General features: G+C 40.5%; 1 protein-coding gene across 2 annotated transcripts in view; it reads right to left on the bottom strand.

Annotated features, from left to right (window-relative positions):
* MBOAT1 (membrane bound O-acyltransferase domain containing 1) overlaps positions 1 to 19,147 on the bottom strand; it is a 71,773-nt gene that overhangs the window by 17,425 nt on the left and 35,201 nt on the right. For both annotated transcript variants that reach the window (XM_053943918.1, XM_053943909.1), the window contains exons 5-12: positions 15,494 to 15,549; positions 13,244 to 13,298; positions 10,337 to 10,520; positions 8,520 to 8,712; positions 5,689 to 5,792; positions 2,866 to 2,930; positions 1,401 to 1,533; positions 102 to 253 (exon numbers count right to left, since the gene is read on the bottom strand). In XM_053943918.1, the coding sequence (XP_053799893.1) occupies positions 102 to 253; positions 1,401 to 1,533; positions 2,866 to 2,930; positions 5,689 to 5,792; positions 8,520 to 8,712; positions 10,337 to 10,520; positions 13,244 to 13,298; positions 15,494 to 15,549 (942 nt within the window). The remainder of the gene's footprint in view (positions 1 to 101; positions 254 to 1,400; positions 1,534 to 2,865; positions 2,931 to 5,688; positions 5,793 to 8,519; positions 8,713 to 10,336; positions 10,521 to 13,243; positions 13,299 to 15,493; positions 15,550 to 19,147) is intronic.

Here is a 19,147-nt window from a genome sequence, read left to right as displayed (position 1 = left end):
TTCAAATTTGATGAAATGATAACAGCTTTTCAGTGTGGTTTGGGTGATTTAACTAAAGTCTATACCACCCTGGAGAACAAAGTCAAGGGAAGAGGACTTACTTGTAAAACTTAATGGTGGGCTCCACAGCCAGCATAACAAATGGTGCGACAGTGTAGCACACAGCCAGCTGAGTGACCGCCCAAGTAACAATGTCGTAGGCTATCTTAAGAGGCACTGACGAGAGGAAGTAATGTCTGCAGTTGTTTCTTATCTGCAGGTCAGGAAAAAGTAAGCAGAAAATTATATTAATTCATTTCTTAGACAAAGTCACACAGACACAAAGCAGTGCATGACTCTCTGTTTACCATCAGCATTAGTATCACAGCAAAGTTTATTCACCAGTTACAAAGCACTGGAAGCAGGAATACAGACATGTATGGACAGGCATTTTCAAGATTTCATAGTCAACCAGTGGCAAACAGAGAAGCGGCCCCCAGTTTAGTCTGTCATAACCACAGGTGCAGACTCTCGCATTCTGGATGTCTGGCACAATATTTTTTGGGAGGGAAGCTGTTCCTCCCTCCTGGTTTTCATTTCTTACTGATTATCAACAGTAAATCAAAGTTACTTTAAATGAACAAGTAAGTGCTTATACCTACAAGTGTGTGCCATTCCCTAGAGATTTTAAGTTAGTTTCACATATGTGAAATCCTTATAAATGAGAGGCAAAGCAACCTGCTGTAGCGATAGTGGTTAATACTGGTCACTAGTTTAATTCTCCTTTCAGATTAACCTGGTTATTTATCTGTAGTCAACTCCAAAAGACAAGTGGTGCTCCCCAGCCCTGCACAAGTGGCTGGTTCAGCCTGAAAGATCAGCAGTGATAAATTTAAGAACAGTGAGACATGAACACTGTTCTGTGTTTCGTGACTCTACACAAAATAAGGCCCATAAACACAGAGACCATTTTACTGCCTCAATTGCATCCACACAAATTGTTCAAGTCTGGGCTAATGCTCAACCCACAGCACCTTCTTGTGCAAGACTGGGCCCAGAGTTAATTATAAACCAGCATACAGCAACATGACCTAGGAGAAGTCTGGAATCCAACATGACCTTGAATCCCAAGCTAATTTGACTGTATGGACATAGCTGGTGGCACCCCTAACTGTACATCCTCAAGCAACATTTCCTCTGACAGCCAGGGACAGCAGTGCATCACATCCAGAATTGGTGCTGGTTATAACTGCTGGGTACTTTGCAATTAGCATCAACACAGAACAGAGTTTCAGCGAACATCAAGCCTGCAAAGGCATGAAAGAGGGCTCACAGCAGGGACAAGCTGCTTGACCATGTGAGGGTGCAGCTGATAGCTGGATAGTGTCTAGCCTTAGAAGAGAACAATGAAAGGTACGTACTGCTCTGGCTGCGAGTGTGATAAGGATTCCAGTCAGAAACGTAAAATAATATCCAGGATAGATACCATGCCACAGGGCCGACAGGATAAATGTTAAAGCCGTAGGGTACCAGGGAGCTCTGTCATAGCAGACACTGCAAAAATGAAAACAAAACAGAAGAGGTTGAACAATGGCCACTGCACTTGAAATCCTTCTGTTTCTAAGGTCTTACTCTGTTTTCTTAGTTGTCTTATCTTGGTTCAGTCACAGGCTAGGGCATGAGATACTCTCCCTTCATTTAAATGGAGGTTTAGATGGAATGAGGAAGCATGCTTATAGGCAAATGAGTTCCCAAAGAGTGCCTGTACAAATATTTCTGGTGCTCAAAGCATTTAAACCAATAATGGAATAAAGGGCAGGAAAGACTTTGTTCACCTTTACATCTCTATCTGGAATCATACATTACCCTTCCAAACTCTGATGACAGATCAAGAGCAAGTTGAAAGATAAAGAGATGTGACCCTACCCTTCACTCTAGTGAAGAGAGGTATTTTTAGGCACAGTTATCTGGCAGATGCTGGGAACAACAGGGAGTGCCCTAAACTACTGCAAAACAGGGAATTCCAGCTAACTTTAGCATCAAAAATCTTACTCCCGAGATGCAAGAATAAGAGTTCAAGAAAACAACACCCAGACTATTTGGCTATCTGAAGTTTAAATCAAATGCTGTGCTCCACAGAAACAAGTCAAGATAATACATTTCTTACCAGGAACCATTTGAATAATGAAAAATAGTAGACATTGAGTTTTAAGATGTATAGATTTACCATCATTATAGTTACAAAAACTACAATAAATATGTGCCTGCATTTCAGACACTATGTTGACTGTACACTGAGCTTTAATCACACCAGAAAGTGAAATGAGTAATGAGACACAATCCAATCTACAAAATTTGCATTTATGCTAGTATTTATAATATGTGCCTTAAAAGTCACAGGTTAAAATCAGATCATCTCAGTGCTATAAGTATCTTCTGCATATCCTAAGCAAGGACTGCCTAACAAGCACCTTAGGGTAACTCCAAACCAGACTACACTGGTGCTCTGAAGATTTTGACCTTATTTCTTGCTGACTTTCTGGATCCCAGTGACACAGCAAGACTCACCTCAGCATGGGAAGCATAATATAGCAAAGCAAAACAGTACAGGAAAGTTAATGGAGGGAAACAACATTGCTTTCTATTATGGAAGTTTTGAACAGTTTGTTTATGACTTTGCTGCTCATATATAAAATAGGAGCATTTTACACTTGTAGCAATAAAACTTTACAGCACCAAATACCCTTGTATTGCACCAACTATTACAGACACAGGAAACAAAGGAAGAACAAGAGGCTTTACATTTATGAGAGCCAAAGCAACGCTTTTCCAGGCCATAGAGAGCTTTTGGATCTCATGAGCACGTAACTGTTTCATTACTCTTACCGTTTCAGCCAGGCAGCTGTCTGAATGTTCCAGTTTTCAATGTACATTTTAAAACTTGTTGCAGTCTAAGAAAGAAGTTCACATTAAATGTTAGCAATGAAGCCTGTGAAATACTACTTGCAATTTAAATTAGTGAGGAGGTACATGGAAAATATTAATTCTAGCAGCTAACTTTTATGATGACTGTGCCACAATCCATCATTATACTAATATGACTTGGGAGGGACATTAACTAGGCTGATGGCTCACTGCTAACACTTGGCACTTGCTCTAAAATCTCACATTGTCTCATATAATTAAATACAGTGTTTGGTTACTTTTCAAATAATGGGCAATCGGAGAAGCTTTCTTGTTTTATATGTTTGGCCTTCCTTTCAGTTCATTGTTTTATTTCTGGAAGAGATATCTTGCCACCCATTATGCAATCTGGACTTCCCTACGGTGGTACTAAAACAAAGTGTTATTAAAAAAAAAAAAAAAGACTTTATTGTTATTTTTATTATTACTATTACTTTCTGGAGAAGGAAGGGGGAAGACATTGTTCCTTGAAAACCATAGGCAAAAAAATTAGGACTAAATTTAGAAGCCAGTTCTCAGCTCACTGCTGATCTTGAGAAACCAGAGTGGACTCCAGTATCCTGAGAGAACCACCCATACCTCCTTCTCTGAAGTCCCCCAGATTTAGAGGACTGCTGGACGCAGTTGTTCAGCATTGGTTCCCCCACTGCTGATGAACTTCACCTCCTAACTCCATCTTGGTCCCTCACCTGCTGGCAGAAATCTCCAAGGACACCCTGGCCAAGTGGGGACACAGCAATATTTTGCTATATCAGCCGAAGGCAAGGGATGGAAAAAATGACTGAAAAAATGGATTAAGGGCAAAGGCTTCCAAGGGAAATGTGCAGATATCTTTGCACTTCCACACAGAATCCTTAAAGCTAGCATTTCATCCTCTGCATTTAAAGAGTTAAAATGATTAGCAATTCCCAATGCAGCACTGCCACATTTTAATTGCATTACTGCACCACGAGATGCCAAGAAAAACACCATTTCTCTTCCGACTAATATTGTCACTCTCTTTTGGCCTCCTTTAAGTTCCCCTGTTACATTACCAAGAGAGGAAGTAGTTGCTGGCTGTCAAAACAAGCACGCTGCCAAGGCTTTCAAGTCCCCCACGTGGGCTTAGCCCCTGTCATGTTTTAAGGCCCACACAACCCCTTCCATGTGCTTATCTTTTCTACAGATCAGATAGTCACATTTAGCACCCAAGTTCCGAACTCCGAGGTAATTTTACACATGCAGGTGGCTCTACCTGCTGAATATGTAGACTGTATCTGTATACACTGTACAATCACACTTCAACCACCAGCACTGCTATTGGCACATAAAGTGATGGTTTAAGGCTTAGCCAAAGCCATGGTCTCTGTAGCCTCTCTTTTTCTCATTGCAAACATGAAAAAATCAGACAGCACCCTATTTTATGCTCTTGGAAATAATTTCTGATCTCTGTTGCCCATGTGACCCATAAAGGAAGTACATTTTGAGAGGTCATCAGTTCAGTGGGTAGAGAGGAGCAAAGGCTCCTGTTTCCTTCATTTGGCTTGACTGAAGAGTACTCGCTGAATTTTACTTTCCTCTTTCAAACAGAAGCTGCCTCAGCCCATCAAAGTAAGAAGCATCTCCTGCCCCAAAACTGTATTAGATATAGATTCAAGATCTCAGAGTGCTATCTAGGGTGTTGCTGTCATCAAGAAGTGTAAAGCATTTCTGGGCTGTGTATCCTGTACTCATCAAGGACTACACTGAGGATTAATCATGGTTAAAAAAGAAAAAGAGAAAGAATGTTGAAAAACAGAGACTTCCAATTTTGGCATCTTCAAGGAAGAATTACAGGGGCTCTTTCATTTTTGAGAAGAGCTATTACAGGACATTCATTTAGTCACAGATTGTTCAGCAATAAAGCAGGCAACTTATTTTTATCTGTGATTACTTTTAAAATCACAACTAGAGAATTACAGAGGGAGACTTCTCCTATTTCTAAAAAAGAAGCCTTTAGAAAGCAGTCGCAGACACATAAATATTTCCACATCTCACTTGCACTCACAAAATATTATTCGGGGCAAACAAATTATATGGGCCACCTTTTACATTAGAGACACAAACATTAATAGTTTTCAGAAGGCTAATGTATCAAAAAGTATGTAGCAGTCAGAAGGAAGGAATGAGAGATGTTTTGAGCAACAGTGTGGCTTGCTGCATGGTGTTCTAGACTGGCACCCACCTAAACTCTGTGTGCCCTGTCAGCTCCCACTCAGGTTGCTTGGTTTGTACCTCTTATGTCTCCTACCCTTGCTTTTCTCCACGTACCAGAGGCAGTTCAACCCTTGCATGTGTCTGTGCCACTTGTGACAGCCTCTTTCATCTACCACCATTCATCTCAACTGGGCTACAGAAGTGAAAGATTGTTAAAAGTAAATAAACAGAACACACCACAGATGGTGAAGAATCAGAGCTGTGAACAATTTACTGACCCACTGAGCTCAGTCACAATCTACAGTAATTGACTGTTCATTTATTAAATATCTGATATCATTATTTTTTAGCCCTCATGAAACTATTTAGAAATACCACCTGAATACAGAATGTAAGGAAGCCTGTGAGACAGATGCATTTTATCTGTCCAACACATAAAATACAAAACCTCTTCATGCTAAAGAGGAGCAGTCTGGTAGCATAGATTTACTTTCCTTTCAGTAAAGCCTTTACCCAATACTATGCTCATTTCTGTATAATTATGCCAATGCAGCCACTCCTTTATCTCACCTCAATGTTCCAGATATTCAAATTGGACAACAGGTCCCAGCGGAAAGTGCCTCTCTCATCAACTCCACTGAATCCATAACCAGCTGCATTGTTGACTGCATCTGCTGCAATGTCAAAGCAAAACAGGTAAAATCAGACTGCTGGAAGAGACCTGTTTTCTTACAAGTCACTATGGCATTAAACAAACATTCAAGCCAGATTTGTAGGATTTAGCAACCTCTCTTTCTAGGAGAAGCTTCTTCTTTGCAAAGGGGCATTACTATAAGGCTACACAAGAGTCATTTCCTCAAGAGGAAAGACTAGCTATTCCTTGTGCAGAAGAAATAAAATAATAAAATAACAACAAATATAAATCACTTTTCCTATTATTAGGCCTTTATCATTCATCTGAGACAGATATTACCATAGAATGAATGAGCAGTTTTCTCGAAAGGGCACCTGGATGTCACAGCATTTTTCAGAAAAAAACTTAATATCTCAAAGACATGCTTATTATTTCTATTAAGAGTTCAAACATGGCTATGTTAATTAAGACTGTCATTCAGAATTCTGCAGACAAAGCCTTTTGCTAATCCTGTTGCTGAGTGCCTCACTAAAGTGCCTCAACATCTCTATGAACCAAATATTGAGTAACTTCAGTTACACATGTAGCTACCTTAAAGCAAGTAAAAGCTTGGATAACAGTAGGCATTACACACTGATGCAGTCTTGTCAATCACATCCCCTCTCAGAGTGCCTGGGAGTCACCTCATCACTGGGTCTCAAGATTCTGATTTCAATGTGCCCCTGCTAGAAATACCTACTTGGAGGACTATGGAAACAGAAAGGAGAATTCTTTATTGTCTCAGGACCACTAGTTGCAGCCAACACTGAGGATCATTGGAAGAAAAAGGGAAGCACAAATACAGGTTAGGCTTTTCCTTCCATGTCATTTACAAAATACAAGTCTGGTCATTCTTTAAAAAGGTCGGCATTTCTTCCTCAAGAATGAAAACTGATTTTACTTTGTAAATGCTGTGAGTACAGGCACAAGCTCATAGAGAAGCCCTAGTGCACAAAACTAGGGAGGGAACCTAATTATCAGCAACAAGACTTATAATAAATAAATAAGCAAGCAACTTTCTCTAACCTAAAACTTTCTGTTTTGTTTCCCACTTTCCTAAATGAGATAGGTTTTACTGATGGAAAGAAAGCTCCCCATGTTTTTCATCTTCTCCCTGCTTAAAAACTCCTCAAACAATAAACAACAACCCTGCCTGAAGCTGGCCCCACAAGATCCTGCCCAATCTCTGAGACTGGAGCTGCACATAACCATCCCCCCAGAGCAGTGGACTCCTGGATTTGCTCTTCCTTGCTCCAAGAGTAGCAGGGACCAAATAATTAGTGCTTCTTCACCAAAACCAATAAACCAGGAATCATGGAATGAGCAATAATTATATAGCATCTCCCTTGGCCTTTTGCTTCCCAGGCTGCTGTCTGCAGAGCAAGGTGTGAAGCACAGAAAGGTCACAACTGTGCACCCTCAAGCTGCTCACAAAACCTGAATCCCCACAAGCTCTGCAGAGCACAGAGCTTTGTTTCCCCGCAGGCTTGAACAGCTCGGGCTGTGTATTGGCTTTCACAGCTCCTTGGATGGAGGCACTCGGACCCAAAGTAGTTTCAGTGACAGCTCGGAGTTAGGTTTGCAGCTGGGTTCCCAGAACTACCCCTAATGCAGTGAGAAGCTGAATTTTCTTTCCATGGATCTGGGCAGTGCAGCTCTCACACAATAGTGTGCCTGTCCTGTCCTGAGGACAGGAAGCATCTATCGCCTGTTTCAGCAGGGCTTTTGTAATGCCCTGGGCCATGCCACTGGGAGCAAAACTGGGAAAGGATAAAAAAAGGATAAAGTGCCTGCTGTTTTCCTGCCGAGATTTGGGATGTGAATAGATGAGGCCTTACCCTCCACTATGCAATACATACTTTTCTGCGAACTGCCTCATTTGTAAGACATTTCTAGAGCCTCTGCAGCTTGGTCTTGTCACAAATGCAAGTTCAGCTTATCTCTTTAATAATACCCTACCAGTTAACTATAATGCCAGAAAAAATTAAGGCAACAATTTAACATTGGATCCCACAAAAGTAAGTTTGTGACCAAGCCATTCTTTCTCTCAAAGCCTTTCCCATCCCACACATGCCAGTCCTGGCTGCCTTCCCTGAATCTGACAGTTTTATTCCCAGCAGTTTAATCACAGCCTTGCAATGAATCTCCCTGGCTACTTCCATCCTGTCGCAGTGACACCCTTCTCCACTTCAAGGTATATGCATTCCTTGCTGGACTTCCAGGATCTCCCCTACACACAATGTCTTGTAACACCAGTAAAAAAATACAGGATATTTTCAGCCTGGCCTAAAGGATTTGACTCCTCACATATAGATGGTGAAATATGACTTGTAAAAGAAGGTAAAATGCAAAAATATTATTTTGACCATCAGTCTGAATGCTCCTAAAAAAATTTGCTTCCTTCTTCAGTGAGCCCTCTTACTTCTCCTCTCCCTTTTCCTTGCAGACATTTTGGTCCTTCCCAACACTTCTTTTGCTCCCTAAGTTCTCCAATCTTTTCTCTGGACTGCTTAAAGCCAAGGTGTATACAGGACTCCACAGTGCTTTAGAGGCATCAGCCCTCCAACAAGCACAGGGTCCACTGCCTAAAGGAACACATCTCCCACGTGAACTTGAACTACAGGTCTAGGGACAATTTCATTTCCCCCCCATCCCAGATCTCAGACCTCCTCCCCCATTTAGAAACTTATTTGCTACAGATAAAACTACATAATGTAGCCAGACTTACCCAACGTCCATGCAAAATAATACTTTGGTTTTGCTGCCTGTGTTACAACATACAGGTAACCAAGTCTTGACAAGAAGGGAGTTTTATCAAGAAATTCGTTATCAATAATATATGCCATTGGAAAGTTCTTGGTAAGTGTCAAGAATAAAATGAGAGATACTAGTGTGATACACAGCTTGTACATCACTGCTCCCTAAAAAGCACAAACAATGAAACATTGATTAGAAACACTTGCTTAAGGGGAAGAACAAGGCAGTGCTCATGACATACAAAAACTATGGGCTTCAAGAACCATTAAAGTTACCAGTGACAAAGTTGATACTAATTAATTTAGAAGAGATGACCAAGAAAAGGCCAGAGTCACAGCTCTAGTTTAATTTGGTTTATTGAACTACCTTTAGATAGGTAGGACAATCACAAATCAAAATCAGTGATGAATTTCATGACAGACTCCACATCAGTGTGTGGAGATTCTAAAATGGGAAAGGAAACATATCAAGCCCTACAGTGGAAAGCAGAAATCTTCTCTAAATGTATTGTCCTCTCCTGGAACTAAAGACTGGGTTCCTCCTGGAAGCCAAAAGCAGTGATATTCTGTGCAACAGTAGGTCTTACTAGCCAGCTACCACCCAGAAGTCTTACTGAAAATCATTTGTCCGAAAAGCATTTTGTTGTTACAGCACACTTGTATCCACTATACAGGGTATGTGCTCTGCCACATTTTCTATTCCAGCTCCCTAGCTTCCTACACACCATTATTGACAATCATTGTAGTAGTTCAAAGCTTGTTTGCAAATACACTACATGGGTAAACCCTTCTTGATCCAGCTGTAATTAAAAAGTAATCTGGTACTTGGATACCATGTGAAAATTGACTCATGTTCTCAAAAGGCTAATAAAAATGCAATATCCTATTAAAACAACCAAGTATTTTTTTATGCTTTTGATTTTTGATCTATTTTTATATATTCTCCAAAATTCTGGAATAAAGTAATGTGAAATTGTTTTTTATGTTTTTTATGTTTTTTCTCTCCTGACTTTCAGCCTCCACAATATAGGCCTTTTTCTGACATCAGTCAGTCTAATGTAAATCAGAACTAACACTACTAGGGTCAGTCAAAAGACAACTGTGTGCAATAGGAATCATTATACAAAAGCACATGCTCAACTTCAGAGGACATATTCTGTGCACATTCACAAAACTACACTTTCACTGTCACTTTAAGACAAGAGAGAGAAATCTGAACCTCATGCTACACTATCCTGCTTTACAAAAAGGCTATTTTCTAAGAACGCTTTAAGTAATACTAAAAAAATATAAAACCAGATTAGTGGTAAAACTATTTGATAAAATTACCTCTTGAAACATCTTAAAGTGTATAAAGTGTATTCTTGCAAACCACCTGGACAGGCTATGGTTTCTGATTAGCAGTGATTAATGTACTTCTAATATCGCCCGCACTATGGGGGAGATTTGACTTTTTTGCATTTTTCTGACATTTCCTCTTTTGTCTAGAGCTGAACTGCAACTTGTCATTGTCTGAATCTGCAGCCCATTCCCATCACTGCACAAAGGACAACCACTAACAAGTGACCCCTTTTGCATGCCAAAACCATTTGGCAAATTCGCTAGCCTCTTCACCCATTCTGACTTTGTGATAAAACCAGCAGCCACTGACAGAAAAAAACTCACTGTAACCTTTACTGGCAAGATAACCCCAAACTGGTTTTTCTTCTTAGCTTTTAATTATGAGAATCATGTACAAAGCTGTACTTTCCTGCCCCCTACAATCAATCTTTGTCATTTTAAAACTTACAGTTGGAGAAGGATCAGGAAGTCTGTCATAACCCTTCTGCTTCCAGTTCACTTCTAACAGTTTCATGTGCACATGCCTCCCTTCAATGAAGGCGATATAATCCTTGTAATTGCTGCAAGGCCCTGCTATGATGCTCATAAAATTGAGGAGATAACTTAAATACTCCAGTAAAGAAGGTCTTGACCTGTGAAGAATAGCCACACACAACAGAACAAACAGAAAAAACCAAAACAAGGTAAAACACATCAAAGGCTTTCACCAATGTTTTTTGTTGCACTGTCTACCAAAGTTCTCACCTCTCTCCTACTCCTTTCCCTCCAGCTGAAAACTCTCTAGATCTGTTCTGGGGGAGATGAAACACAGCCTGTCATATTCTGGTGATGTCTGGTAGATGGCAGTAAGAGCAAAGGTAAAATGGAAGTGTTTAAACTACAGGTGAACTAATGCTAATGATTTGAAAAGCTGTAATCTCAGAAACTTTGAAAAACTGTAATCTCAGAAACTTTTTAGCTAAAAACAGTAACAAATGTGTCCATTTTGGACAGTCAGCAGTACCAGGAGGGAGAAGCTGGTATTTGGTTTTGGACCTCTGTCCAGGATGTCAGGGATCATACTACCTTGTTATACAAACCACAGGGCAGGGAGTCTCCAAAACCAGGATTCTCAGTCCTGGGAGAAGCTCTCACCCACCCTTCAGTTCAGCCTTTCAAAAAATAGGAAGTGTCACGTGAGACATACAGGAAGAGAATGAATAAGCACCCTCTCCTACTGTTCAAATAAAGGAAGTAATTGCCTGCATTGCATCATGAACAGGAAAAGGAAATAAGGGGGAAAAAACACATTAATTGAGAGACTGCTGAAGATGAAAGTCAAAGAAAGTCTGTCATATTAATTTTTTTCCATTTTGCAAGTGCATATCCCACCAGTTCCTTCTGGGGCTGTACATTTGATGTAAAATGAAGAAGATCCACTGCCTTTGCTAGAGATCATTACAATGGAAAAAGAAAGCTGAAAGGCCTCTCAGCAGTAGTGTAATTTGTAAATTGTTAGGCTCGGGGTTTTTATGTGGCAGAAAATGCCAACATCCAAACTGTGCACTGTGTTCTGCACTGCATTAGAGTGAGTGCTCTCCAAAAGGGTCCTAATTGTTACTATTCAGGTAAACATGGAGCCCTCAGATGAGAACACAAACTTGGGTACAGTGCTTCAGGGCTCTCCTGCTCAAGAGACAGATGGACACACATAACCAAAACACACTTAAAATTCTTTAAGACTAAAACAAATTTGTAGCAGAAAAACTAAGCAACAGTTAAACATTTGCTGTTGCCTACTTCTATTTTAAAGTGGAATTAGTTTGAATAAACAGTTAGATTAGCAAGGATTTTCTGCATTCACCCTACTGGTTATTGTAGATATTAGTGCCTAAATGGTATGTTCTCTGGTGAAAGCATTTCACAGAAAGATGGAGCATACAATTTGGGGTAAGAGTCATCTTTCTGTCCTGCAAAAACAGGTCCATGATGTGGGCTTCCTAGCTCTACAGTAAGATTAAAAATAAAGTCAACTTGGGTTCTGCACATGGTTGGGTGGGGAGACATGAGCAATGCACAAAGGAATGTACAGAGGATGAGTGAGAAACAAAAACAGACCAAGAACAGGAGGGAAGACAAAAGGCTGTATTACCAAAGGGGATTTAAAACTCTTCAGTTATGACTTGCCTGCCGCTGACACTTAAGCTATTGGCATCTTCTTTTCTATTATGAACTCATCTACTGTACAAGAAAAAAAACCAAGCCTGTTTAGTGAGAATTTGACTAGAATTAAGGGCCAAGTGCAGTTAAAAATTATGCTGCGAGCTTTAAAAATAGATACTATGGAGTCACAGCTACCTACAAGATTTTTGCCTTTTAAAAAATGACTTTCTGAAGTTCATAGGCAGATTTTCTGATGGCTGAATCTTCTACCTTGGAAATTAAGGAAATAATTTCCTTGGCCATAACAAACATATCATGGTGAAAAGTAGTTATGGTTCTAAGAGTAATTCTTTAACACTAATTCTTCATTAAAAACAAACAAAAAACAAAAAAAAGCAAAAAACCAAAAACAAACAAACAAACAAACAAAAACTCAACAAAACCACCCAAAACACTAACATGTTGCACTTGTATTGAGAGACAAACTATGAAAAAAAGGGTGCTCAAAGAGGTGCTCTCTCCATATGAATAATGAGAAGTAATATAATGCAGAGACCTAGGAGTATTAACATTAAGGAGGGAGACCAAAAAAAAAATAAAATCCAGTATGCAAAAATTATGGCAAGGAAAAGCAGTACTTGAAATGTCAGACTCAAACCAAAATGGATTTTTACTATGCAGTGGATTGTTGACAGGAGTGATTACTTGGAAAAATAGCACATCACAGATCAGATGAACATAAGAGCCAACAAGTCGATATAGTATAGTCTTAGCCTGAATTTAAAAGAGTTAATACAGCAAAGACTTGTTCTGTTGCATGTGGAGTATATATTTAAGTCAATGAGACATTACCAAGTACTTCAGTGCTTTACTGACTAGCACAGGTGATAAAGACAGAAGTCCTGAACTGAAGAAATAAGGACTATAAGGGAGAAGGTATGTTTGTGTAAGGAGGGTGATGACAGCAGCATTACAAAAACAAAACTTCTCAAGCAAATACAAAAAGCATGTAGGACTTTTGGCATCTCATGGACTGGAAAATAGCAGGAAACATTTCCATGGCTGGGCCACTATGTGGTCCCTGACACTGTAATGAAAAAAAAAAAAAACAACAAAAAAAAAAAAAAACAAAAGAACAAATAACAAACAACTTAAAGAGTCAACTTCTTTGGAAGAAATTAGACACAAATCACTCAGATAATTACATCCTTACTTTACAGCAAGCCGATTTTGCTCAGCAGTGAGTTCCTCAGCTTGTCGCCCTATTCCTGGAAAGAAAAGACATATTAGATCTTTCCAAAAGGCAAACAGTAAAAGCTATTCCCAAAGCCTTATGCTTGCACCCCACAAATAAATTTCTAAAGCCACAATTTCAAAATTTCTTTGTCACAGGTGGTTTTAAAACATCTCAATCCCTAACTTCTATGTCAAGTTCTACTCTACCTCTTTACCCAGTTCCTTACCTCATTCCCCCTTTCTCACCCTGGCTACACTGTCAGGAAGACCAGCCATAGATAGCATTCCCACATACACAATGGAAGTGGCAATGCCACCAACTGGCTGCAACCCCCAACAGCCTCTACAAACTGTCCTGGGCTGGAAAAACCTCTGTTGCCAGAAGCTGCTAGCTCATTTAAGCACAAGCCTCCCGCTGGCTCCTTGGTGAGAAATGGAGCATTTCACAGCAGGAGGAGTGGGCAGGGGAAGGGAAACAGGCGCTCAGGGAACAGAAGCTCCACTGGTGTGAACGAGCAGCCCAGCTGCCTGCTGCTGGAGCAAGCCTAAACATCCACATCAATAATAATCTGGAATTGTACAAGGTCCAGACTGGAAGGGTGACCTCCTGTTGAGTGCACAAGACCTTTGGGGCCAGAGGTAGCACACAGACTCAATGTCCCAGGAAAATTATGGGAAAATCTTGTGTCACGGCCAGTGGTAAACAGATACTGCTTATAGCACATACCTCAAAACCTTCACCCTAGAGCTTTAGCTGCACATACTGCAGGGAATCCCACTGGCTTCAGCAGAACTACACGGGATGAGTCACAGCACTTGATGTGGAGCATGTGCACAGCTCCATGTGCAGGGCCCCAGAAGATCAGGGGCTTGGCACCAATTGACACCACTGTTCTAAACATACTAGCCACAATTACCAATACAGACACAGGACCCACATCCTAAAAAGACTGCTGATAAGCTGCTCATTTACATTCTCTCTCCAGTGTTTCAGTTTGTAAATACTGGGAGGGCCTGAATTTCAGAGGAACAATTAGCACTTAATTACATAAAGAACTGGGTATTTTGTCTGTTTCCATTTACTGACAGCTGTGTTAAATTTTTACAAATACAAATTTGCAACTGATGTTTGAACTGCAAGCTGCCTTCATTTGATCAACTGCTCCATATATGGATGTTTGCAATGTAATGAGCCTTTTCCACCACCATTAATCTGTAGGATTTCTGGTCTGTTTGGAATGCTTCTGCCTCTGCTGTTGTCTTTTTCCTTTCTGTCTGGTCGTTTACCTTCAACATCCTAGATGTGTATCTTGGCTGCTGTGGAATTGCAGCAATACCTGAGCTGACTCAATTTACAGAAGAAGATAAGCCTCAGCAACATGAATGCCAACAACATGGTCAATTAGCCAAGCTTCCAGCTGTACCTATTATACCCGGAAAAAAAGCATTAGATTCACTTGTGCAAACCTGGCTTGCAAATAATGCCAGACCCCCATGTGCCATCACCTAAATCTTTGCTCACAACTCTATATCAAGGCACTTATTCAGTCACCCACAGCTTGTAAGGCAGTGGGCCTCAGACCATCAGAAATTTGCACTGCAACATCAGTAGGCACAAGCAATAATGCTACTGATGACAAGCGACATTTTTAGCCTTTGCACTATACTAGACACAGGCGTTTTACAGGGAAATAATAGTGCTCTTTGTCACAGCACAGCACAAGACTGAAGACAATGTTATTTTGCTTGCAACTGTGCTTCTCTCTGCACTGGGGAAAAGCTACTGAATTCTATCTCTCCCAACTCATGGAGTATATTACCACCACATATACCAGGGCTAGCATATTTTTTGCTAAATTAACATGAATGACTGACCATATGTATCAACAGCTCTTGACTTCTGAGAATTGGTAACAGCTTCAGAGTACTTAATGGAGATGCACTGTAGCATCTAAACAGGAGATACTAGTACTAGCTAAAATCCAAATTGGGCCCCAAGGAAGTAGAATACCCAAAGGGGAAAACAGTTGTCTCTGATATTGCAAAAACAGTTTGATCCTAAAAACTGATCAAAACTTTAAGTTTCCCATTTTCCTCCATAAAGCATTTTTCTTCTTCATTTGGAACAACTCACTGAACTACATTCATTCACTCCATAAATCAACCATAGAATTCACTGGTATATAAAGGCTGTCTTCAGGACATGGGAAGAGATTCCTCTTCTTACCATCGTGTAGCTGGCATGCAAGCGTTGTGATCTTCTGTGTAATTATCATCAGCGGACTATAACAAAGACAGAAACAACAGTTACATGTCTTGTAATACAAATTATTCCCAACTTTCTCACTGAATGTCTTTATGCCTTTAAAAGGCATAACTGTATTAGCAACAAGTGGAAAACATCCAATTAAAGCTGAAGGAGGCACTCAGGCATAAGACAATTGCCTGGGTTCAAAACAACCCCACAGTAACTTGCACTGGAATTTTTAATTGCTAAGTGCACACAAAGCCTTATTTTATATCTCCCTATCGTGCAGCACTGCAAATTGTAGTTCAGAAGAAATCACACCACCAGGAAATACCAGCTTCTGCAGCCCACTGAGCTTCTTTTCAGGCAAAGACCAAATTGAATCCCCATACAACGAAACACTAGGTTACAGCAGTGCTGCTGTAACCCAACTGGCTCTTCTTACTGTTTGTTACTCTCCTATTGTCTATCTCCTCAGTGCCCTAAAAAAATGTTGACTCTGCAGATACAGATGCTTATTTCCCCACATGAATAGCTCTATCAATTAGGACTGTGTGCAAATACCAGAATAGCTGTCAGCACAGCAGTTTCCCTCTTGCTTATTGGCCATGCATCTGTGTTGTGAACAGCCTGTACAAGATACACCATCCAACTGGGAGTGTATGGGCATGTGGGATCTGGAGTCCCTGGAAAAAGGAGCTGGTTGTACCTGAGGCAGGCTTGCAGCCGCCCAGCAGCTTTGGTGCCAACTAAACATGCCACACAGAAATATCCACTACTCCCACTAGGGCCACTCATACTTCCCGTATCCAGCTTTACAAAGCTTTTTGGCACTTAAGGCAAATGTGAGCTGCTGCAGCTAAGGAATGGGGGAAAAGATTAAACTCAGCTTGGTGGCATAAGGAGCTGGTTCCCACGAGGATAAAGGACACAGCCAAGAGTATTTAGAGGACGGTAAGAGGAAAGATGGGAGGAAAACTGACCAGTTCCTCCATTGGTTTAGGGTGGCACCTCAGACACGAAACCTGGTGCTGAACATCTGCAATTTGGAAGGACCCATGGCAGGCAAAGCAAGGGATGAGCACCCCATCACACTGCTTCTCCCAGTCTCTCTGCCACTGGGGACAGCAGCACAGGGTGCTCAGATCACTCACAACCACAATAGCCACAAGATGGGAATGGCTGATGAGGATACACCACTACTTTAAAAGCATTAGCTGTGATGACTGTATGTAAAACCAGTCCCACAAAAGAGATCTGCCTTCACTGAGGATTAATACAATGGGTTGTTTCTCCATTTGAGAATAAATTGACAGCATTAACCAGATGGAGGTTTCTGTTTGAACAAAAATGATGTCTTCAACCTGGAAATGAAAACTCGAGTTTGTACACATTTATTTAACTATTTACACTATTTGACTAGTATATAGAGCTTTTTTAAGAGACATAGATGATTGCCCCAAACATTACAGTTCTTCACTTTAACTACTGAAATATATTTTCTGGAACATAATTAAAGAAAAAAGTTGAGGGATTTTTTTTTTTTTTAGTTCAAGAACTGTGTTTTTTGTCCCAGATTTCTCAAGGTAAAGAAAAAAAATGTGGAACTTACATTCAGTGATGTCTCTGTCTAAAATAACAGTCAAATACTTATGTTCTACAGAGATTTTCAAGAGATTCTGGATCATCCTTAACTAAATCAACCTACTGGTTACAATCAAATGTAAACCCAATGGCTAAGGTAAACTGTTTACAACCTGATTACCCCACTAATATAAATCAAACAGATTCTCAAGATAATTCATAGGCTTAGCATGATAAACACCCAAATACTGGCAAAGACATTCTTTCATTTTAAGTACGGTTTTTTTTAACACTTAACATGGTTGATCTTTTTCAAGAGTCCACAAGTAATTCTGTGAGGGTAATTTGCATTTTCTACCCAAAACCAGAACATGCAATATCAGTCAATTAGTTAATCAGAAACTGCTTTTATAATTTCAGAAGTACCTACTTGAACTGCCAATTAAAAAAAGTTTGCAAAAAAAATCAGAATAGGCTTAAATATACACAGAACTTGAATACATTTGTAACAGAGGGGTTTGTACAGCAGCTCTTCTTGGGTCACCTAGACCACTGAGGTCTAAGGAATGGATGGAGAAATAGACCACTGAGGGCTAAGGAATGGACAAATTCAACGATGACTTTTCACCTTCCAGCAATATTGTCAAACAGTTATTCTCAACACAATTCTCAAGAAAAGTGATTTATAAGCCGTTTTTACCATTATCTTCAACATCCTGTTTCTCAAAGTAGATTTTCCCAGACAAAATTTAGCTTTGCTTTCAAAGATACATAAATCCTAATCCTTTAAGCATATGAAAAGGAAGATTTTTTTAATCCTTAGGAGATACAGAGGCTGTCACTGAATCAAGCAGTTCTATTGCAATAAACACAAATTTTTATTTTGAAAGTGTTTGACCTTTTTAGCTTTATGGGGGAACATTAACACTTGCTTCAAATTGCTTCAATTTGTTGCATATGTTTCTTATGGGAAGCACTTCACACCAATATTGAAGTGGGCAACTTTAAACCTCAGGCTCTAAGCCAAAACTATATGACTTCAAGTGTCTAAATTTAGACACTTGTCTTAGACAAGGCCCCCATGGTAAACCAGAGAGAACCAAAATGCAAACAATCCGAGGGCAGCAGGAGTAAAGCCTGCACTGAAGTCATACTACATATAAACACAGAGGAGAGAGGCTCTCCTCATCTATATTAGGAATTCATTGCCTCATTGATGGCACATTGTAAGCCAACAGAACAAGTCAGCCTTTCCTGCACTTTCATCAGAAAAGATGGACAGTGTTTCTCCCTCAAATCTCCCAGCTCCAGAGGAGACAAGGGATAACAAAAGTGACATGTCTCTCAAGGCGAGTGGGAAGGAGGTAACATTAGATACCTCCTGTTCTCCCTTCTGACATCATCATATTACATGTCATACATATTTTCCAGAGTGGCTGGAAAGTGGCCCAGCAGAAAAGGACCTGGGGGGTGCTGGTCAACAGCCAGCTGAACAGGAGCCAGCATGTGCCCAGGTGGCCAAGAAAGCCAGTGACATCCTGGTCTGTATCTGCATGGCCAGCAGGACCAGGGCAGTGATTGTCCCTCTGTACTCAGCACTGGCGAGGCCACACCTCCAATCCTGTGCTCAGTTCAATTAAGAGGACAATGAGGGACTGCAGCATGAGACCAAAGAAGGGCAATGGAGCTGGGGAAGGGTCTGAAGCACAAGTCCAATGATGAGTGACTGAGGGAGCTGGGATTGTTTAGTCTGGAGAAAAGAAAAGAAGTTCAGGGGGGACCTTATTGCTCTTTACAGCTGCCTGAGGATGTAGCCAGGTGGGAGTTGGTCTCTTCTCTTGAGCTGCACCAGGGCAGGTTTAGGTTAGACATCTAAGGAAAATTTTTACAGAAAGAGTGATTAGACATTGGAATGCACTGCCCAGGGAAGTGGTGGAGTCACTGTCCCTGGAGATGTTTAAGGAACGACTGGATGTGGCACAAAGTGCCATAGTCTAGTTGACATGGTAGCGATCGATCATAAGTTGGACTTGATATCTCAGAGATCTT

The sequence above is a fragment of the Vidua chalybeata genome, chromosome 1 (genome assembly GCF_026979565.1).
Source record: "Vidua chalybeata isolate OUT-0048 chromosome 1, bVidCha1 merged haplotype, whole genome shotgun sequence".
Taxonomy (NCBI): domain Eukaryota; kingdom Metazoa; phylum Chordata; class Aves; order Passeriformes; family Viduidae; genus Vidua; species Vidua chalybeata.
This window is presented reverse-complemented; position numbering and strand designations above follow the sequence as displayed.